Below are 24,108 nucleotides of genomic sequence, written 5' to 3' on the forward strand. Positions count from 1 at the left end.
AAGGATGAGGGTGGAGAATGGATATTGGATAGGCAGCCAACAGTATTACTACACACGTGAAGAAGTTTTCTTATTTTATTTCCTAGGACTTGCAAAAAGTTAGTGCTCTGGTACTAAAAAGAATTGGTTTATTTGAAAAAAAAATTCTTCTGGAATTATGCATACTTTATAGCATAATTTCATAAAAGCAGACAGAATTTTTTGCTAGCTTATCAGAATCTTGATCAAAAGATATTTATACTAAAATTAGTTTAAATTAGAAATAATATATATTAACTCTTTTATTCATTAATTCAAAATATTTTTTGACTACTAATATCTGCCAAGTACCTGGATATGGTGGTGAGCAAAACAAGCCATGGCCTTGTTCTCATGGAACTTTTAGTCTAGTGGTGGACAAAGAGATTTGTAAAATAAAGCCGGGTATGGTGGCTCACACCTGTTATCCCAGCACTTTGGGAGGCTTAAGCAGGCGGATCAGGAGGTCAGGAGTTCAAGACCAGCCTGGCAAACATAGAGAAACCCCGTCTCTACTAAAAATACAAAAATTAGCCTAGCATTGCAACGGGCACCTGTAGTCCCAGCTACTCAGGAGACTGAGGCGGGAAAATCACTTGAACCCGGGAGGCGGATGTTTCAGTGAGCAGAGACTGTACCATTGCACTCCAGCCTGGCTGACAGAGTGAGACTCTGTCTCAAAAAAAAAAAAAAAAAGACATTTGTGAAATGATCATATCATTAAATGTGGAGTAGGTGGCATAAGGAAGGCTTCTTTCCTTTCCTATGAGGCTGCTCTCCCCCTTCATATGGTGACCTTTTGATTTCTGGAATACATCCTGCTTGCTCTGCTATGGAGCCTTTTCATATGCTGTGTTCTCTGAAATAGTTCCCCACTCTCAATATCCTCCACTTATTTCCAGATAAATCCAGTTTATCTCTTCTCAGAAGCCTTCCTTATGCCACCTACTCCACATTTAATGATATGATCATTTTATAAATGTCTTTGTCCACCACTAGACTCAAAGCTTCATGAGAACAAGAACCTGGGTGTTTTTGCTCACTGCAATATCCAGGCACTTGGAAGATAGTAGTAGTCAAAAATATTTTGAATTAATGAATAAAAGAAACATATCAATTTGGGAGTTGTCAGTATGTAAATGGAAGATGAAATGTTGGGGTACCATTTAGTTTGCCTTAAGAGAGAGGCAGAAAGAAGGCTAGGACTTACCTTGATAAACCCAAGTGAATGAATATGCATGATCCCATGAAGAAGACAAGAAAACAGGAGAAAAAAATAGTAGATTCTTGTATCTCAGGATTTGTTCATGCTGGATATGGTTTGATTGTGTTCCCACCCAAATCTCATCTTTAATTCCGACATGTTGTGGGAGGGACCCTGGTGGGAGGCAGTTGAGACATGAGGGTGGGTCTTTCACATGCTGTTCTCATGATAGTTAGTCTCATGCAATCTGATGGTTTTATAAGGAGGAGTTTCCCTGCACAAGCTCTTTCTCTGCCTGCTGCCATCTATGTAAGACATGACTTGCTTCAATTTGCCTTCTACCATCAGTGTCAGGCCTCCCCAGCCATGTGGAACTGTAAGTCCACTAAACCTCTTCTTTTATAAATTGCCCAGACTTGGGTATGTCTTTATCAGCAGCGTGAAAATGGACTAATACAGTAAATTAGTACCAAGAGTGGGGTGCTGCTGTAGATAGCCAAAAATGTGGAAGTGACTTTCGAGCTGAGTAACAGTTAGGGGTTGGAGCAGTTTGGAGAGCTCAAAAGAAGATAGGACAAAGTGGGAAAGTTTGGAGCTCCCTAGAGACTTGTTGAATGGCTTTGACTGAAATGCTGATAGTGATATGGATAATGAAGTCCAGGCTGAGGTGGTCTCAAATGGAGATGAGGAACTTGTTGGAAACTGGAGCAAAGGTGACTTCCTATATTTTAGCAAAGATACTTATGGCATTTTGCCCCTGCCCTAGAGATTTGGGGAACTTTGAAATTGAGAGGGATGATTTAGGGTATCTGGTGGAAGAAATGTCTAAGCTGCAAAGCATTCAAGATGTGACTTGGGTACCATTAAAGGCCTTCAGTTTTATAAGGGAAGCAGAGCACAAAAGTTTGGAAAATTTGCAGCCTAACAATTCAATAGAAAATAAAATCCCATTTTCTGAGGAGAAGTTCAAGCTGACTGCAGAAATTTGTATAAATAATGAGGAGCTGAAGGTTAATCCCCAAGACAATGGGGAAAATGTCTCTGGGGCATGTCAGAGGTCTTCACAGCAATGCTCCCATCACAAGCCTGGAGGCCTAGGAGGAAAAAATGATTTCAAGGACCAGGCCCAGGGTCCCATACTGCATTGCAGCCTAGGGACTTGGTGCCCTACATCCCAGCTGCTCCAGCCATGGCTGAAAGGGGCCAATGTAGAGTTTAGGCCATGACTTCAGAGGATGCAAGCCCCAAGCCTTGGCGCTTGTGAGTCCCTACACAGAGTTCCTACTGGGGCACTGCCTTATGGAGCTGTGAGAAGAGGGCCACCATCCTCTAGACCCCAGAATGGTAGATCCACTGACAACTTGCACTGTGCATCTGGAAGTGCTTCAGACATTCCACACCAGCCCATGAAAGCAGCCAGAGGGAGGCTGTGCCCTGCAAAGCCATAGGAGTGGAACTGCCCAAGACCATGGGAACCCACTTCTTAAATCAGCATGACCTGTATGTGAGACATGGAGTCAAAGCAGATCATTTTGGAGCTTTAAGATTTGACCACCCTGTTGGATTTTGGACTTGCATGGGGCCTGTAGCCCCTTTGTTTTGGCCAATTTCTCCCATTTGGAACAGCTGTATTTATGCAATGCCTGTAACCCTATTTTATCTAGAAAGTAATTAACTTGCTTTTTGTTTTAATTTACTGGGTGGAAGGGACTTTCTCTGTCTCAGACGAAACTTTGGACTGTGGACTTTTTAATTGTTGCTAAATGAGTTAAGACTTTAGGGGACTGTTGGGAAGGCAATGATTGGTTTCAAAATGTGAGGACATGAGATTTGGGAGGGGCCATGAGATTTGGGAAGGGTGCATGAGATTTGAGAGGTGAAATGATATAGTTTGGGTGTGTCCCCACCCAAATCTCATGTTGAATTTCCATAGGTTGTGGGAGGGACCTGGTGGGAGGTAATTGAGTCATGGGGGCGGGTCTTTCCCATGCTGTTCTTGTGATAGTGAAAACGTCTTATCAGGTCTGATGGTTTTGTTTTTTTGAGATGGAGTCTCACCCTGTCACCCAGGCTGGAGTGCAATGGCACGATCTTGGCTCACTGCAGCCTCTGCCTGCTGGATTCAAGTGATTCTCCTGCCTCACATCCTGAGGAGCTGAGATTACAGGTGCCTGCCACCACACCCAGCTAATTTTTGTATTTTTAGTAGAGACAGGGAATCATCCATGTTGGCCAGGCTGGTCTTGAACTGCTGACCTCATAATCTGCCCACCTTGGCCTCCCAAAGTGCTGGGATTACAGGCATGAACCACTGTTGTATTTATGCAATGCCTGTAACCCTATTTTATCTAGAAAGTAATTAACTTGCTTTTTGTTTTAATTTACTGGGTGGAAGGGACTTTCTTTGTCTCAGACGAAACTTTGGACTGTGGACTTTTTAATTGATGCTAAATGAGTTAAGACTTTAGGGGACTGTTGGGAAGGCAATGATTGGTTTCAAAATGTGAGAAAAAGAGTGGATGACTATAGAAATAAGTAGGCGTGTAGCTTTGATAGCAGTGAGATGAGGCTTCAAATTTCTCTCTGACATAGGAGGTCATGTCATCTGCTGAAAATGAAGAGGCAATTAACGAAGGAAAGGCTAAGTGGAGATAAGCAGATTAGAGATTGTTGGAAATACTCTGTGGAAAGTGGGAGAGAAGTTTGACCAAAGCAATGAAATAGAAGTGACTGGGCAGTACTGAGGGACCATGGAAGCTGGTGATCATGAATGATAGTAATGTTGACATGTTCAGTTGTGTGACTTTCTCCAGCAGCACCAGGCCCCTCAGTGTGCACACAGAGTGGAAAGTGAAGGTTGCTCGGAGTTAGGATTTTGCAAGCTATGTGTGGTAAAAGTTATCCAAGAGGCCCGGCACAGTGGCTCAAGCCTGTAATCCCAGCACTTTGGGAGGCTGAGACGGGCGGATCACGAGGTCAGGAGATCAAGACCATCCTGGCTAGCACAGTGAAACCCCGTCTCTACTAAAAAATACAAAAAACCAGCCTGGCAAGGTGGCGGGTGCCTGTAGTCCTAGCTACTCGGGAGGCTGAGGCAGGAGAATGGCGTAAACCTGGGAAGCAGAGCTTGCAGTGAGCTGAGATCCGGCCACTGTACTCCAGCCTGGGCGACAGAGCAAGACTCCGTCTCAAAAAAAAAAAAAAAAAGTTATCCAAGAATGAGGAAGAATGACTAGAGTTAGAGAATATGATATGCTTGAACATCAAGATCCTGGGTGTTGGGGGCAGTGCTTGTTTGTTTTTGTTGAGTAAGAGAGTTGGGGAGAAATTATCTTGAAATAGCGTTGTAACACCACTTTTCAAACTTGAGATTGTGTGATAGGAGAGAATAAGATCTTACCACTTGAGAGGTCCTTGAAGAAGTTAGTGACCTCAGGGGAAAACCTAGTTTCTTTTAAAAGAGGTTGTGGGGCTAGTCAAATTTGTTGATCAGAAGACATGTTTTCCGAGTACACAATGGAAGAGTTTTAGAAATGAATAAAGGAGTTCAGGCTAATTTATACAGAACAGGAAAATACAGAGCTTCATGTGAATGTTGATGCAAAACTTTTTCCATAAAAGGCAAACAGAAAATAATTTTGGATTTGCAAGCCATAAGGTCTCTGTAGCAACTGTCTCAACCTTGCTGTGGTAGCATGAAAGCAGCCATAGAAAATATGTAAATGATCAAGTGTGGCTGTTTTACAAGAAAACTTTATGTACAGTACTTAAATTTGAATTTCATATTTAAATCTATCACAAAATATAATTCATCTTTTGATTTATTTTTTAGGAATTATAAATGTACAAGCCATTCTTAGCCTATAGGCCACACAGAAACAAGCTATGAACTGGAATTGGCCTTTGGACTGTAGTTTGCTAACTCCTGCAGTAGAGAATCTTTTGAGGAGAGTGTGTTGGGGAAGTGTAAGTTGGGGCTTATGCTTCCAGGTGTTAACTCATAAAACCGTATTAAAAGGTTTCAAGGTTCTCTGTCTTTGAGAAGAACTAACATTTTTTCGGTCTAATTGGCTTATCAACCTGGTTCACATGACCTGCGGTGATGTTGGCCTAAATATACTCTCTCATCTGAACTGAGGTAGTGGCAACCCAGAGGTTCTGGCCATTCCAGGAACTGCAAACTCTGTACCAGATATGTCTGGAGATGGAGTTGACTCCCAGATCTGTAAACAAGTAGATTAAACTGAAAAGATTGTGGAATATTTCTGCCCAGGTACTTTTCAAAAAGATTCTGGTTTTACAGCATGATGATTTAAAATTTTAGTATCAGAAGAGTTTCTAAAACTTAAGCTGTATGGAATTAACAGGCCAGGTGCAGTGGTTCATGCCTGTAATCCTAGCATTTAGGGAGGCTGAGGCAGGAGGATCACTTGAGGCCAGGGGCTTGAGACCAGACTGGGCAACATAGCTAGGCCCCATCTCTACAAAAATTAAAAAATTAGCTGAGTGTCTTGTGGTACACCTGTTGTCCCAGCTGCTTGGAAGGCTGAAGTGGTAGGATTGCCTGAACCTGGGAAGTTGAGGATGCAATGAGCTACGATCATGCCATTGCACTCCAGCCTGGGTGACAGAGTAAGACTCTGTCTCAAAAAAAAAAAAAAAAAAAAAAAAAAAAGGAATTAACAAAATGTGAATTTGTAAAAGTAATATTTTAACAAGCTTAACAGGTACAGTAGTGGAAATGCTATTTTAATTAGCCTTAATATTAGAGCAAGATGACACCATAAAGTACTTTTCAATTGTAAATCATAAAAATGACCTTACAAGTAGAAGCTTCATTTCAGGGCTTTTGACAGAAACTTATAGTGATACTAATTCATACCACTGATAATTTACTCTGAGAAAATAATTACTGAAAGCTGGCATTGCTTAAACACTGCAAAGATTTTTCATTCTTCAAGTAGGAAGGAATGACAGTGTTTCTCATGCATTATTAAATTTTAGTATTTGATTTTCTAATGCCAGTTTTAAAACTCGTTTAACTCTTAAAACTCGCACAAAGGTTTGGTTTGCACACACATTTTTACTGATGTTTTAGCTCAATGAAAAGGGGAGTCTTTGAGTTAGAAAGTGTTGTAACCAGTCAAAATGTCTATTATGAAAAAGTCAAAAAGACAACAGATGCTGGCAAGGCTGTGGAGAAAAGGAATGCTTATACACTGTTGGTGGGAATGTAAATTAGTTCAGCTACTATGGAAAGCAATATGGAGTTTTCCCAAAGAACTCAGAATTATCATTTGACCCAGCAATCCCATTACTGATTATATATATCCAAAAGAAAAATCGTTGTGCCAAAGTGACACATGCACTCGTATGTTTATCCCAACACTGTTCTGAATAGCAAAGATATGGAATCATCCTAGGTGCCCATCAAAAGTGGATTGTATAAAGAAAATGTGGTACATATGTACCATGGAATACTATGCAGCCATAAAAAAGAATGAAAGTATATCCTTTGCAGCAACATGGATGCAGCTGGATGCCCATTGTCCTAAGCAAATTAATGCAGGAACAGAAAACCAGTTACCACATGTTCTCACTTATAAGTGGGATCTAAACATTGGGTACTCATGGACATAAAGATTGCAACAACGGACACTGTGAACTCCTACAGGGGGAGGGAAGGAGGGACTGATTTTTTTAAGACTCAAAGGCAGCAATATTTAAAATAATTTTTAAAAATTATTGACATTTTGCTCGAAGTAAATGGGACTACCTTCAAGTATATTATAGTTTTACTTAGTTTAATTGTTAAATTGTAACTTTAAAGGATACTTAGATATTTGAACCTTCACTCATAACTAGGAAATATAAATTATACCGAAGGACATCATTGTACTTTTAAATACAGTAATCACTTCATAATATTAAGCTTCATAATATTAAGAAATTGAGAACTGAACACGAGGACTGGAAAGATAAGTAATGTGGGGTTGTAAAGAGGAGATTATGTCTTGCTTAAGGTCTATAAGACCAACTGTAGATCCTTAATAGTATTCAGACATGATTGGCTAAGGAGCAATTTGTGCTGAATTATCTCCCTTGAGTATTTCTGTCACTGAGAGTGGTGGTGAAAGTGATCCATTTTCACTTTCACTCCAGTGACAGGAGAATTTTGCCAGTCAGACACCAACTGTGTTAATTAGAGTATTAAAATAAAAACAAGCATGGATCCCGTGCCAGTGTCAGTCAATATGTTCCACTCCTCTTTTTGTTTCAAGCCAAAAGAACACTCTAGTTTCTTTTCCTGATACTTCTTTCTTATATTTTGAACATTGCTTTCCCAGCATCTTTAGTAAAGACTGAAGTCCATGGGATGGGGGTCCTAGATGAACTTGTGGGCAGTAGTTACTGAAGAAACTGACCCACAAGAGTGAAAAAGAAGGCAGGAAGAATAACCAGGGTAATATTTAGAGAGTCACTAGATTGTTACATTCTTTGCAAGCACTTCGTTATTTAACCAGGTAAAGCATTGATGTTGTGAATGAGCTTTTCCTCATAAATTAGAAAGCTCAAGAATATTCCTACCTGGGGGTGGTGGCTCATTCCTCTAATCCCAGCAATTTGGGAGGTTGAGGCATGCAGATCACCTGAGGTCAGGAGTTCGAGACCAGCCTGATCAACATGGAGAAACCCCGTCTCTACTAAAAATACAAAAAATTAGCTGGGCAGGGTGGTGCATGCCTGTAATCCCAGCTACTCGGGAGGCTGAGGCAGGAGAATCACTTGAACCTGGGAAGCGGAGGTTGCGATGAGCTAAGATCGCACCACTGCACTCAAACCTGGGTGACCAGAGTGAAACTCCATCTAAAAAAAAAAAAAAAAAAAAATTCCTATAACATTATTCCTAATAACGAGCAGGTATGCATTCTTGATTGTGAGAAAAACAGCAGCAATACATTGCTCTGAATTGCTCAATGCTCTGAATTGCAGCTAGTGTACAAGAAACATGCAACGCTGTGAATGGCCATGGGAACATGTGGTCCATGGGGACATGATTGGTTATGTATAGGAGTAGAGTAGAATAAAGGCTGAGAACCTCTGGTATATAGAGCCTAAGAAAGACCAATTTGTCAAATTGATTTGTCAGTTAAATATTTACCTTTAATATTCAACCTGTCTTTTGATAGAGCAGCTATATAAACCAAATCAGTCACAATGTTTGAAAGCTGTTCTATAGGCTGAAAGGAAAGTTCCACTTTGCCTCTATGTAAACGGTAAGCTATTGAAATACGTACATTGTCACAAAGCTAATGAATGGTTAAGCTAGGACTAAATTACGGGCTCCAATAATAAAGTAAGGACAGAAGTAAGCAAAAAGAGATAGGTAGTATCAGCAACTGAAAGATGGTTTGAGCAGTTGAAAGATGTTTTGTTTACTATAATCATATTAATATAGTTGACATTGTCCTTCAGTAGTAGTTCTTGGTTATGGGAAAGTAATATTATAGCTAGGAATAGTAAAAAATGGATGGCAGAGCCCTTTCAATTTCAATTTGGAAAATATTTTGTATTTTTAGATGAATATGGTGAATTTCATGTTTTGGAAGTACTGAAAACCTAATAACAACCTGCCTCAGGTTACCTGACACTCCTCAGACCACTTCTGTTCCCTTAATTTTCCTCACCTTGTGAGTAGAACTTTCTTTCCAGCTGAAGCATGTTTAAGTCTTCCCTGAAGTTGGAAAGATAATTGCCACATTGGGTTCAAAGGGCCACATGTAAAATAACAAGAACAGGTCATGATATTATAATATTTAAAAAGAGTGCATATTAGAAACCATTAAAGGTAAAGTCCTTGAGACTCATATTCATGGAAAACCTGAAATGTGATATATTCAGTTTAGTTTTTAGTACCCAAACAACGTAAGTTATCAAGGTGAACAGTGATCAGACTATTTTTATAATTTATTTTAGGACACTTGGAAAACATTTAAAAGCTAACGAAAGTAGGTACTTAAAATCTAATTTAAAAGGTAATATCCTCTCATTGTGAAATAAATGGAACATACAGAAAGTTGAAAGAATAAGATAAACATCCCTCAGAGTTCTAAAGGTCTACCATTTATTAAATAATAGATAACCAGTATTTAATATTTGTTGCATCTTCTTTCTTTCTTTTTTACTGATACTTGTGTGTTTTTTTACACACACACACGAGTACAATTAGGATGTAACAATTTTAACTGCCTTTAAATTTCATATATTAGAACATTTTATAAATCATTAAATTTTATTTTATAATTTTTAATAACTGTGTAGTATAGAAAGGAGTTTAAATGTGTATTCAGTTTAACCAGAGTTTACTAAATTATTTATAATTTTTTTCCTGCACAGGTTTTAGATACTTGTACAATGAGAATGAATCTAAATTTACCAGCCAGATATTTTTATGATTTGTATGGCAGAAAAATTGAAGATATTTCAAAAGGTAAGTGGCAAAGATTTTGTAAACCATTTGATAATATTTTGAAAGACATTTATATTTTGTTTTTACTTTAAACATTTAAAAGAAAAACATATAATAAAACATGTTTAATTATAACATGGATAAATATTCTTACACAAAGGGAAATCGTGAAAGGACATTAAGATTTTAGGAGTTTTTTATTTCAAAACAAGTTTGGAGTTTTTAAAAAATTGGCAGGTATTTTAACCTTAGTAAACCATAATTAAATAAAAGTAAGTAATACATTTTTGTAAAGTTATAATGTAACAGCCAATTTATATAGGATACAGCTTTCCAAAGAAAAAAATAAGAAATTGCATTACTGTATGATCACATAGAGGTTTTAAAACTGTTTTGGTCAACTTCTAGAGCTTTTTCAAAAGTTATGAAATATAACAAATGTACCAAACTAAATGTAGTTCAGTTTGGAACCACTAGGAAGAACTCCAATAACCCATTACTCTCTACTAACTGTGTATATCAGCAGTATGCTAGTAAATGTTATCAACTGACTCTGAAAAAAAAAAAAAGGCCCTGATTTGCAGCATTTAGAAACTTCATGGTGTAGGTGCTCGTACCATGACCAATTTCAAGCTACCACTGAATGCAGAGTTCAGAGGGAAGCGTTTTAACTCACTGAATAAAGTATTTGGAGAAGAGATGAGAACAATTGGCTTTTGCAGACTGCTACAAGTTGGCTCTAGCACATCAAAGTATATATCCCTTGTCACAGAACTGACAGATTAGGAATTAATTTGACATCCCTAGGTTCTTGCATTACCAACTCTACTACTATATAGTACTTATTCTGGACCAGGCACTATTCTAAGCTCATCACAAATATTAACTCTTTCAGCTCTCAGAGAAACTATAATTCTTATTTATTGCAGTAACTGAGGTACAGAGAACTTAGGTAATTTGCTCAACATCACACAACTAGCAAGTGGTGGCGTTGGGACGCAAACCTTGGCAGGCTGGCTCCAGTAGCAGCGCTTTTAACCATTGTACTCTGTTCTGTCTCTCTCTTTCTGCCTCCCTCTCTCTTTCCACTTTAGTGTCTCATCTATGTCAGAACTCCATTTGTTTTCCTAGTACTTTCCATGCAGGATGTAATTATTGTATTGCTTTGTTACTTTTCTGTGTGTATGCACGCTTCCTACCAGACTACAGACTTCCTGGGAACAGGCACTCAATAAATAGTACTTGGATTTTTGAATGAGTCTTATGTCACTCTCCTACATGATCTGTTTCTACCACAATGTAACGTAAAAGAGGGCAAGAACAGACACTATCTTTGTTGTAATACCAGTATTAAGTACAATGCCTGGGACATAGCTGACACTCATAAATGTGGCATGAATGAATTAAACTGTCTACTCTTGGACGTTTAGTTGGTTCCACTGTTATACTATTAAAAGTAACTCATCTTCAGGCAAGAAAAAAAAGTTATGAATTGTACTTTAAAGTATTTTCATTGTCTTTGTCAAAAGACATTAGATATCCATCTAATATCTCTAAAGGTACTGTTTTGTTTTGCTAGCCTCATTCGTGAGTTTAAATTTCACGTTCATGAGTTTAAACGTGTTATTGAAATGGTCCTATAATTTCATTCAAACTTTAGCTCCATGCTTGATGAGGGCCAGGATATTGAATAACATGCCTTTAACTGCAAGGGTAGTGATTCAGACAACTGATGTGATTTTGGGATGTGGCTACAGCAGATACTTCCATTTGTTTCCCATTTTCTCACTTGTACCATATAAAAGCAGACTGTTTCCTTGATTTATCATCCTTCATTAATACTTACTGAATGATAACTATAATATTTTGATACTTATTGTTTCTAACTCAAATTTTTTGGCCAAGGATTACATATGTGTGTATTCAGAAAGTAAATTTGTTTTTCTTGGCCTTTTAAAAAATGTTTTTATTAGATATCATAACTATTTTTCATTTAATTACATGTTTTTATCTGAAGATTTCAAATCTCCTGTAGATACCTACCCATTATCTAGAAGGATTAGGTAAGGTTATTTTTATGCAAAACATGTAACACAAAGAATCCTTCTTTCTGTTCTTTGGGGCTAATAAGAGTGTCATTATTAAAGTTGATTTGTTTCTTTCTTGCATTTTTGTCTCCTCCTCCATTCCTCTTGCTAAGATTTTCTTTATGATCAACAATATTTTGAAATTACTCTTAAACTAGCAGTAATAAAAATAAACAACATATTTTCTTAATACCCTATCTGGACTTGAATTATTTCCAGTTCACCTGGAATTAAAACATCAGATTTGAATAAAATGCTAGAATTGAAACTATAAGAAATCTTCATTAAGATGAGATTTATATTTAGAAAGTTTATTTTTCTCCTCCCAAATATGGTATAGCAGCATTACTTATCAAAACTGAAAAGCACTGACTCTGAGACGTGATACTTCATGGATGCCAGAGGCATTCAGATTCATGCCTCATGCTTCACATATCCCAGAAGTGTGCTATTATCACATTTTAATGCATGCCTTGCCCTCTGTTTTTGCATCCTTGTAAAAGCTTATGCCAGCTGAAATTAGCCTGTGCAACCACTAACATGTGGAAGCATTACAAGTTCACTGGACTTAAAATATTTAAAGAAGCTAATCCTGTTGGAGGAACTTCCAGTCTGTAGCGCCCTAGTCACTTAACATTAGGTTTTTGAACTATTTTCTTTGTTTCTATGATGTTGTGCATCAAATGATTGAGGTCCCTAAACTTTTGTGTTTGATGGTCTTCTGGACTTCAACTTGAGAAAGGTCAAGTTTTATGTAAAAGTTATCTTTTAATTTAAACAAATAAATGCTGATACTCTTGATTTGATGTATATCTCTTTTTTTCTTGCTTCGTATCAGATCAGAAAAAAATCTTTTAATAATGTCTAACGTTAAGATCATAGCAATTACTTTTTATTTATAAGCACAGATTAGAACTGTAATTGTACCAAGGACTAAAAGCAACAGATACACAAAATAAAAATTTTCTCCTACCTATTGCTTCTTTTTTGGAATTAGATATACTTTCAAGTTTTCCTTCTATGCTATGATAAATAAGCACATTTGATATAATATTAAACTACTTTTACTTTGTCAAGTAAACCTTGGAAAAGACCAACAGGATTGGCAAATTGCTTGTTTTTAGATTTTATTCTAAACCATAGACAATTTTTTTTTCCTGAGACTGTGTCTTGCTCTGTTGCCTAGGCTGGAGTGCAGTGGTGCAACCACAGCTCATTGCAGCCTTGAACTCCCAAGCTCAAGCAAGCCTCCCACCTCAGCCTCCCCAGTAGCTGGGATTACAGGTGCAGGCCACTGTGCCTACTTTAAAAAAAAAAAAAATATGTAGAGATGGAGTCTCCCTCTGTTGCTCAGGCTGGTCTTGAACTTCTGGGTTCAAGCAATCCTCCTACCTTGGCCTCCCAAAGTGCTGGTATTACAAGCATGATCCACCATCCTGGCTTTTTTTTTTTTTTTTCTCCAGTAAAGACAGAGTTTAATTTATGTGAGGCTGGCCACATGGAAGAAGTCATTACTCAATTCAACCTCTACCACGGAAGATTTTAATGAATTTTTATTGTTACATGTGAAAAAGTTATTTTATTATGGTTCCTGTATAGATCTATCCTTTCTACAATAGAAAGGAGTACCCCTACTGGGTACAGATGCCGTATTCCTGCAGATGGTCAACATGCTGGTACATATACAGTTATTCCTTGGTGTCCGTGGGGGATTGGCTACTGGAGGCCTCTCCCATACTAACATCCACAGTTGCTCAAGTCCATTATATAAAATGGTGTAGTATTTGCATATAGCCTATGCACATCATCTTGTATACTTTAAATAATCTCTAGCTTACTTATAATACCTAATGCTGTGTAAATGTTATATAAATAGTTGTTACACTGCATTATTTTTAAACTTGTATTATTTTTATTTCTGTATTATTATTTTTTAAAAAAATATTTTTCACTCATAGTTGGTTGAATCCAGGGATGTGGAACCCAGTAAGATGGAGGGCCGATTATATATATATGCATAAAAAATACATTCTGCAAAATCACACCCACCAAAATAACAGGGATATGGGGAAACTAGGGTTTGGGAAAACCATTGAAAAATCTATTTACCTTTAAAACCACAATACTATCTAAAATAATAATGATTAACTTAGGAGATAATATAAACAGCCTGGGTAGGCATCTCGGAGTGCTGCTTTAGAAGATATTAAAGCTGCACAAAAACAATAGAGTGTGAGACAATGCAGATGAAAGTGAAGTGGAGATTTGGGCCAGTGGGGCTTCCTTTAAGGAAGGCCCAGGAGGAAATGAAATTCCCACAATGAGAGAGTTATATAAGGCCAAGGGTACACCTTTCTGGGGTGGTAGGTACATCAGCCAAGTTAAGACGATTTTTTTTCTTTCCTGATAAATGATAGAATTTTACTACTTCTCTTTTGGCTTCCTTTGTTTAGGAGAAATCACATATTTATTAACCAAACTTCTGTATCACTTTGACATCATTCCTCTATTTACTAATTATATACGAGCTATTTGATGTTATACAAGCATTTCAAATGGAAGATAGATGTAGACAGTGTCTGATTTCAAGGGAGGTTTGAAATAACACACTCATTCCTCCTAACATTTCCAAAGTTTTTGATCTCTTAACTTCTTTGGCTTAATTATTACATGATGGTGAGCCAGAGGAGTCACTCTCCCTCTCAAGGGAGGAGATCCTTAGTCTGTTAGGACCTCTATGAGGGATCCATTCCAATAATCATACCCTCGTTCTTTGTCATAATGAGTACTGTTAAATTTACCCTAGTGGTTCTGAAATGAGTTAGAATACTACATTAATTAAACTGACTCCAAGATCATTCTAGACATACTGAATGTTCACTTCCTATTTCATCTCCTACCCCAAATTATGCCCAGCAATACTGTCCAAAATAATTGTATATTCTCTGATAAATTTTTTGGAGATTCTGAAATTAGATTAAGTACAGGATTAATATATTTCATCATAAAATTCCAATAACATAGAGATGAATTTGAATGTTAGCTCTTGCCCATTATCAACTTTTTGTGGAGACATTAAAATTAAAAGAATAAAATTTCAAATAAAATCCAAAATTTTAAAGTCTACCCAGAAGCAAATTTCAAGATCAAATTATCTTACTTTTTTGAGTTAAAAACAAATAAAGTTTCAAACTCTTCAAGTTAAAGTGCAAAGAACTCAAAGTCCTAATTTTTATTCTTCCCAGTATCAGCCAGATGGCTTCTGGATGCCTGACTGGAGCTGGAATGTCTCCAGCAGCTACCGTCTGGGCTCCTGGAGTGGGTGTCATCCCTTAGGACCTCAGAAGTTGAATTAGGTCTACACCAACATTTTCATATGCCTTGTTTGCAAGCAAACAAAATGATTATCACAACATCAACAACATAGCCAGCACATTCACAACAGTAGCCACTCCCAGCAAATGTGGCCATTGCATGCAAAATGATGTTTCCAGGACCCTATGTTTGGCATAATTCAGACCCACATGACGGTTGCCAAAGACCCTAACAGAGAGTAAGTGAGGAAAGGCAGACAAGAGAAAATATTATCGTCAGTCTTTCCAAGATGCCAGTTGGCCCATGCTGTTGACCAGGCTCTATGACCTGTGACCTAACTTCTTGGGAAGCAATCTCCCATTACAACATTACTTATAGCATTATAAGTTTACAGTATCTTGAGGGAAAAATTGACCAGTGCACACTGTCTTCTGTCTCAAAGAGGCTGCACAAAGTGTTGGTTAAGTTCTCTGATTTTTGAGCCAGAATTCAAATTTCAGTTATGCCACAAACTGTATGACCTTGGACAGATTACTTAACTTCTCTGAGAGTCAGTTTCCTTATCTATAAGGTAGGAATTATAGTATTTACCGTAACAACATTGCAAAGATTAAGTGAAATATATGTTAAGTCCTTAGAGCAAGTGCCTGACACTTGGTAAACATTATAAGGTATAATGTTTCAATAGTATAAAATTAGCTTTCATCATTATTGCTATTATTCTTTTTATTTTATTTTTCTTTTGAGGTGGAGTCTTGCTCTTGTTGCCCAGGGTGGAGTACAGTGGCGCGATCTGGGCTCACTGCAACCTCTGCCTCTTGCGTTCAAGTGATTCTCTTGCTTCAGTCTCCTGAGTAGCTGGGATTACAGGCGCCTGCCACCACGCCCGGCTAATATTTTTTGTATTTTTAGTAGAGATGGAATTTCACCATGTTGGCCAGGCTGGTCTTGAACTCCTGACCTCAGGTGATCCGCCCGCCTCGGCCTTCCAAAGTGCTGGGATTACAAGCATGAGCCATCGAGCTCTTAAAGAGGGAACTGAGAGTGAGAGTGTTTCATTCTTGCAACATCTGAAAGTTTGCATTGGTGGTAGCACCAGTCATAAAGACTTATTTGAGGTATCGTTTTTCCATTTTAAAAAATTCCAAACATCCTAATGTTCTCTCTCTTTCTTTCTTTCTTTTCTTTTCTTTTCTTTTCTTTTCTTTTCTTTTCTTTTCTTTTCTTTTCTTTTCTTTCTCCCTTTCTTCCCTTTCTTTCCTTTCTTTCTTTTCCGAGTCAGTGCTTCTAAACCCCATGCTCAACTGAGGGTGATCACTGTCTGGTGGCATAGCATCCATCTTGTCTTAGGAGTGGCATCTTCAATCATAGTGGTTGCTGTAACAGCCTCTGCCTATGGAATTATTTAAGCCTGAGAAACTTACTTCATGGGCACAGCTTCCCCCTCATCTCCACATCAGTTCCAACTGTAGAATAACTTTTGGCAGATTTCCTAATTGAAGCAGCTATTCGTGTTTCTGAGGCTTATGTGCCAGTGGTCCCAGTTAGGACCAATACTGCTGCCATTTCCTCCTAAGGACATGGTCTTTCCTCAGTTTTTTAATGCTCCTCCTCTTGAGTTCATGTTTCTGTCAGGCACCTCGTTTTCTGCAATGCTTAAGGTTTGCTTCTACTATACACTTCTTCCTTTCAGAAAGTTCCCTTTTCTAACAGGCTTGGAGTTAGCATTGTTTGCCACAATTGAGTATCTTCTTTTCTTTTATTAATACCTTCGTTTTGCTTTCTGGCCCATACTCATATTTTTCTAACATATGCCTCTAGATATTTTTTCTTGCAGAGTCTCTCATAGTGAGAGATATGAAGTCAATCAGTTCTAAGTTTGTCAATAGCATCCTTTATTCAAACCAGTCTTATTTATTTTCACTTCTGTTAATTAAATAATCCTACCCAGGATGTATTTCTCTCACAGTCTAACATCTAACTTGGATCTGGTGTCTTTGATCAATTATTGTTCCGCCTGAATTAACTGTAATGTAATTAATCTTCTCTTTGTCTTTCCTTAATCTCAGGCCCATCTATTTTTAGAGTTCACTCAGCACTTTTTTGTAATATTTTTTACCAATCTTTCTCTCCAATTTGTCCAGATTTTATGTTCACTCTTTGTATAACTGTCCTGTCCTCAAAAGAGACTCCCCAGAAGAGATCCCCAAAAGAGATTCTTACTATAAATTTATCTGTAATGTAAATACCAACTCTTCGAAGCATTCGAGATCCTGTCTCCTCTAGGGGATTGTTCTCAGTCTGCTCTCCAAGGTCTTATCTTTATTATTCTAATAGGTTTCACTGGGTCCCAGTTACTGTTTCTGATTTTGTAGCAAATAAAATATTTTACCCTTTTATAAGAACTTCTTTAAGAGTAATTAGACTTGAATGGGTCTCCTTCACCTGGCGTGTAGGATCTCAGGTTTTAGCGTGTTTGTGTGTGTTTCCTATCTGTCAAATATGTGTGTGCTTGGGTCAGACATGTACCATTTTTCTAGGGAAATTTCTGATCTCCTCCAGCTAAATCAGTTTGTCTTCTTTAATTTTATTTTCATGCATACACTGTTCTCTTCTGGTCATAATAATTAAGCGTATTTTCAAGCCACTTTACTTTTTGATTCCTTTAGCAATCTGATTCCTAGATTAGCAACACTTCTTTCGAATCGTTTCTGTATCTTAACTGAAGAAGATAGAGTGTTCCTTTTATGTAAAAAGTCTATCACCTTTCTGTAGGTGAAGCCACAGTTTGGGTTTATGAAATTTAGAACCATGGTTAAAATTTATACAATAAAATTTAAAGCCTACTTTGATTAGTGGAGGTTACTTTAAAAGTTTATCAACAAGCCACGTGAATCTAATGTTAGCTCATCCACATTTCCTTTTCAGCCCAGAATGCAGTTGAATATAACATAATGAAGAGTAGAACTGAAGGCAGCAGATGTAGTGCTTCCTATCTAGGCCCAATATTAACAATTTAAAGACAACGTCACCGTCATGCGTGTAGAACTCAGTTGCCATTATCCTTGAAAGTGCTGGTCTACAGATTTGCCTTCCAGACACAGAAAAGCAGCAAATATTGTTCCACCTTGCAACACCTAAAATAATGTAATCCCAATCTCAAACTTGCCTGAAGTTTCAGGTGAAGTTCACAGCTTGGTTAAGTAAACAGTAGTAGCCTGCACAGTAAGGAAGTCATGATCAGCTAGTAGAGCTAAGCTCTCCACAGCCCACCTGAATATACTAATGCCATATCCAATCCCAATATTGTCTGAAGGTCAAGACTATTGGAAGATAATCCCAGCTGCATTTAGTTGCTTTGACCCATCAAGCTCAAATTCTGTGTAGTCTTTGCTTACTAGAAAATTTAAGGTCAGGTTCCCTATTCTCTATATACAGGTCTGTTAGTAAAAATACAGCTACAAAACTGTATATTCAACTACATGACCCAATATAAGCAGCTAGATACCTCTGAAGTTAAAGGCAAACAAACAAATCTTAAAGCCCTAAATAACGCTTGCATATTAAAGCACCATCAAAACATGACGCCACTCAGTCAAAGCCCCCTCATAAGTCTCAAACATTTTTGTTATTTGCTCTCCAACATCACTTCTGTATTTCTTAAGGTTTCAGACCAATTTGACCCCATAAGTATAACACTTTCCTGAGTTTTGTGAGACATCTAGAAATTATTTAACCTGAAGGAGTAGTATAAATCCCAGAATTTGTAGCCAGCTGGTCAGAAGTGAGAGTGGCATGGGGATTCCCAAACATGTGGCTGTTGTCTTAAGTAAAGACAGTTTTGTGGAGGATTGGACTGTACTGTTAACCTTGCAAACTACTTGCAGTGAATTCACACTTCCCTATTTCAAAACTTACTACAAGTAAAACTACAGCAATTCAAAGAGTGTGGTATTGGCATAAGGATAGGCATATAGACCCATGGAGTAGAATTCAGAGTCCAGAAATAAACCAATACATCTGTGGCCAATTGACTTTTGACAAAGGTGTCAAGACCATTCACTGGGAAAAGAATAGTGTCTTCAATCAGTGGTGCTGGTAGAACTGGATATCTACATGCAAAAGACTGAAGTTGGACCCATACTTCACACCATAAACATGAATTAACTCAAAATGGATCAGCAATCTAAATAAAAGGGCAAAAACCATAAAACTCGTAAATAAACATAGGTGCACATTTTCACGACTGTGGATCTGGCAATCAGTTCTTAGACATGATATCAAAAGTATGAGCAAAAAAAAGAAAAAATAACTAAATTGGACTTCATTAATTTTGGAATTTTTGTGCACCAAAGGACATTATCAAGAAAGTGAAAAGACAAACCATAGAATGGAAAAAATATTTGCAAATTATCTATCTGAAAAGGGTTTAAACCTAGAATATATAAGGAACTCATGCTCAACAACAAAAAACAAACAATTCAATTAAAAAATTGGCAAAGGACTTGAATCAATGTTTTCCCGAAGAAGTTATACAAATGGCAACAAGCACATGAAAAGACACTCAGCATCCTCAATCATTAGGGAAATGCAAGTCAAAATTACAATGAAGTACTACTTCACACATACTGGGATGGCTATAATAAAACTCACACACACAAACACACACACTCACACAGAGAGAGAGAAAGAGAGAGAGAATAACAAGTGTTGTTGAGGATGTAAAGAAAGTGGAAGGAGCCCTCACACATAGCTTGTGGAAATGGAAAATGGTGCAGCTACTTTGGAAAACAATTTAATGAGTCCTCCAAAAGAAAAACACAGAATTACCACATGGCCCTGCAGTCCCACTCCTAGATATTTAGGCAAAAAAATTAAAAACAGGTACTCAAACAAGTATATGTACATGCACGTTTATAGCAACACTACACATAATAGCCAAAAGCCAAACGTCCATGAATGTTAATGAAGTCAAATGTCCTACGACTATAGGAACAGATGGTAGTATATACATACAATGGAATGTTATTCAGCTATGAAAAGGAGTGAAGTGCTGATAATGCTACAGTATGAGTGAACCTCGAAAACATGCTCAGTGAAAGAAGCCAGACATAAAATGTAACATATTGTATGATTCCATTTATTTGAAACATCCAGAGTGAATGAATCCACAGAGACAGAATGCAGATTGGTGTTTGTCATGGCCTGAGGGAAAAGAAGACTAGGGAGAGGCTGCTTAATGTATACGTGGTTTTACTTTGGAATGATGGAAATGTTTTGGAACTGTATAGAGGTAGTGGTTGCACATTTAAAATCTACTAAATGCCACTGAGCTCTTCACTTTAAAATGGTCGATTTTATATTATGTGAATTTCACCTCCATAAATTATTAAAAAAAAAAAAGACAAATGGAGCAGAATCGATTTGCCCCACTTGTTCCAGCCAAGGTCACCCTAGCTCAGCTGACAGCCAGCTGATACCAAGACATGTGAGCAAGCCCAGCCAAGACCAGCAGAACCACCCTGTTAATTTGCAGACTCATGAGCTAAGTGAATGCTTATTGTCTTATGCCACTGAATTTTGTGGTGGTTTGTTGTGCAACATTACTGTGGCAATACATACCAAATATAGTAAGCTATTTGTACTTCTTAAATGTTATCACATAATCTTTATTCACTGTTTAGACAGCTAAATTCTATTCCTAAATCTTAATCCTTGGTATTGTCAGAGTAATCTCCCTAAATATTCCTCACTTTTTTTGTTGTTGTTCAAAATGTTACATTTTAGGAGAATCTGCACATTCTCGATTTTCACATTCAAGAAACTTCACTATGTGATCTTGCTCAGTCATCCAACTTAATCACCCACAACTCACAAGTACCTAACATGGAACTTTAGTTGTAGCTAGATCAGTCTCTTTAATGTTCCAGACGGTTCAATGACACGTGGGATGCCGAGCTTCCTTACCATACTTTATGCTATTTTCTGCCCACTTGGAATAATCTTCCAATTCTCCATCTATTCAAAGTTCAGTGAATTGTGTCATTTAGGATATATTATATTATTTTATGGTAACAAATGACTCCACAACTTTCAGTGTATTATTTTGCCCTATAAGTTTCAGTGGCTTATACAAATGTATTATTTTTCACTCATGCTACATGTTGGTGTGGGTTGACTGCAACTGCAGTTGCATATGTCAAAGCAAGTCATATACCGTCTTCTTAATTCAACAGTGTGAGGATGTCTGACCCTTCTAAGGGGAAGAGCATTGCAAGTGACACACCTAAACCTGACATGAATAAGGTGGGAAGTGTACTTTTCCTTCAGGGAGGGGCAGCAACTACTTTGAATAATAATGGAGTACACTGTATTATCTCTTTTCTAAAATTGGTATTAGTTATATATTGCTGCCTGACAAATTATCCCAAAGTTTAGCAGCTTAAAGAAAAAAACACATACTATTTCTCAATTTTTGTAGGTCAGGAATTCAGGCATGGCTTAGGTGGGCTCTCTGAGTCTTTTACAAGGAAGGTCAGCCTGCAAAGTTTTAAAATATTATTTACATCCTACTTTATTTATTTTGTTTACTAATACCTTCTTTTCATAACCTCTTTTGATTTTTTTCTGTATCATAAACCATAAAATTGTTTATATAGTATTTCTGTTTTGTGTATCATACTTATTTCTTTAACTAAGAGAACTTTTTGTCTTTTACTTTTAAAAAAATCTCCAAAACTCTCCTAATATCTATGATGGAACTGGGCATATCATAGGTCCTCAAAAATATTAATATTCAAATAAATAATGTTTAAGCATAGTCTATGTTATCGTGCCGAAAACATAGTAAGAGATGAAAATACTTTTAAGTGAATGAATTAATTAGAATTCCAAAAATTTCTTTGTTGAATTAAATTTGAAATGAATTACTCACTATTAACTGCTTTTTATTGGTAGTTTTCATGCTTAGTGTTTCACTGACCACTCTGAGTAGTATTTTGCTACATTCAATAGAACTTTAAAAGCTAGAAGATTCTCGTTTTTGATATTCGATGTAATATAAGACAAATGATAATGAGTATTTTTTTTCAATATCTGCTCCAGAACAGTGTTGTTTATTGATTTACTTTTGATTTCAGCATCAGAAGGGCCTTTGGTGATCACCAAAATCTCATTTTGTTCATGAATCTCTTCTAAATTGTCTGCAACAAGTGTCCATTCCGTCACTGCTTGTTCCATTTCTGACAGCTATACTTTCTCTAAAAAATCTGTTTTATATCTAATGGAAATCTGTTCTTTTAAATATTTATCATTGGTTCTGAAATTAATTCCTAGTCTGTGATTGCCTTTCATATATTTGAATATGTATCATTTAAGTGTTTTGAGGTTAGATATCCCTAGTCTCTTCAACTATTTGTCTGGATCCTCATCATCCTGCTCACTCCTCTCTGTTCTGTCTAGTTATTTCAGTATTCCTCTTTGTGGGGCCCTAAATTGTACACAATTTTCCAGGTCAATCAATGATGAGTAAAACATCCCTACCCTCTCTTTTTTTCCAGGTCATTATGTTACCTAAAATTGCATTATTATTCCTATTAGACACATCATATAATTGATCTATATTGAACTTGCAGCCAATGAAAGCCCCCAAATTTATTCTCATAATTTGCTTTTAAGCTGTTTCTTTCTTATCTTGTACTTGTATTGCTAGTTATTTAGATGTGAGAACAGAACTTTACCTATGAATTCCTACTAAACTTCTACCTCTAAGGTTTTTATTTAGTAGTTTAGCCTGTCTAGATCTTTCAGATATTTAATCTGTCACCTAAGAATTTAAATTTAGTAAGCATACCAACTTTATCCTGTTCAAGTTATTATAAAAATGTTGACTAGGCTGTGATTAGGGCAGAGATTTACAGTATGCTAACAGTCCTGCTTCAGATTATACTAATCCTCCAAGAATGTGGTTATTTAGTGGAGTCTGCAAGCTCATTTATCTCTAACTTAGACACAAGTCTTTTAATTTTATCATTCTACTAACACTATTTTAAAAATGATTTCATTCTTTCATAGCTTGCATACTGAACCAATAGTTTAATTGTATCATGGTCTGAATGGCATTCATGATTTGATTTCTTTGTTCCCAACTTCTCTATCTTTACTTCATGTAATTTTTAAACCAAATCCTTGCTTTTTCAAAATCCTTAAGTATTACTGACTCCTTCCACTCTTCACTCAAATCACTTTGTTTCTGTTTCTCAAACACTCTCCTTCTTGCCCCAGTACCTTATCACATGTTTCCTCAGCTTGGATTTTCTCTCACCATATCCTCTTGGCAGGCTATTGCCTACTCATGTTAAGGTCTTTATTTAAATATTACTTCTGAGAAACTTTCCTGACACTCTCTTGCTCCTATTCCCCTTCCCTATCTCGTCTAGGATGGTGTATTTCTTATTGTTATCCATAGAAACAGAACCTGTTTATAGACTCTCTCTCTCTCTCTCTGTCTCTGTTTGTCTCTGTTTCTCTCTCAATTTGTTTTAAGGAATTGGTTCATGTGATTATGGAAGCTGAGAAGACTCAAGCTCTATAGTTGGCAAGCTGGAGATCCAGTAGAATCTATGCATAGTTAGTTACAGTCTGAGTTACTCAACCTTTTTATTCTATTAGGGCCCTCATTTGATTGAATGAGGCCCACCGACATTAGAGAGGTCAATCTTCTTTACTTAGTCTACTCATTCAAATATTTGTCTTATCCAAATGCTTAAACATCCTCACAGACACACTCAGAATAATGTTCAGCCAAATGTCTGGGTACCTTGTGATCCCATCAAGTTGGCACATAAAAGTAGGCATTACAGATGGGCATCCCTCTTAACATTCATAGCACCCTGTGTATGGTAATTATTACAACTGCAATTAATAAAACTTCTTGGGGAGTTATTTGTTTAATGTCTGTCTTTCATCTAGACTGTAAACTACGTGAGGGTGAAGATTTTGTAAACTTCTCTGTA

The 24,108-nt window shown here is 37.1% G+C and overlaps 1 protein-coding gene across 1 annotated transcript in view; it reads left to right on the forward strand.

Moving 5' to 3' along the window:
• The window catches only part of DCDC1 (doublecortin domain containing 1), a 445,002-nt gene that overhangs the window by 48,087 nt on the left and 372,807 nt on the right, over positions 1-24,108 (forward strand). The window contains exon 6 of the mRNA XM_031936696.1: positions 9,620-9,713. Within this exon, the coding sequence (XP_031792556.1) occupies positions 9,620-9,713 (94 nt within the window). The remainder of the gene's footprint in view (positions 1-9,619; positions 9,714-24,108) is intronic.

The sequence above is a fragment of the Piliocolobus tephrosceles genome, chromosome 13 (assembly GCF_002776525.5).
Source record: "Piliocolobus tephrosceles isolate RC106 chromosome 13, ASM277652v3, whole genome shotgun sequence".
Classification (NCBI taxonomy): domain Eukaryota; kingdom Metazoa; phylum Chordata; class Mammalia; order Primates; family Cercopithecidae; genus Piliocolobus; species Piliocolobus tephrosceles.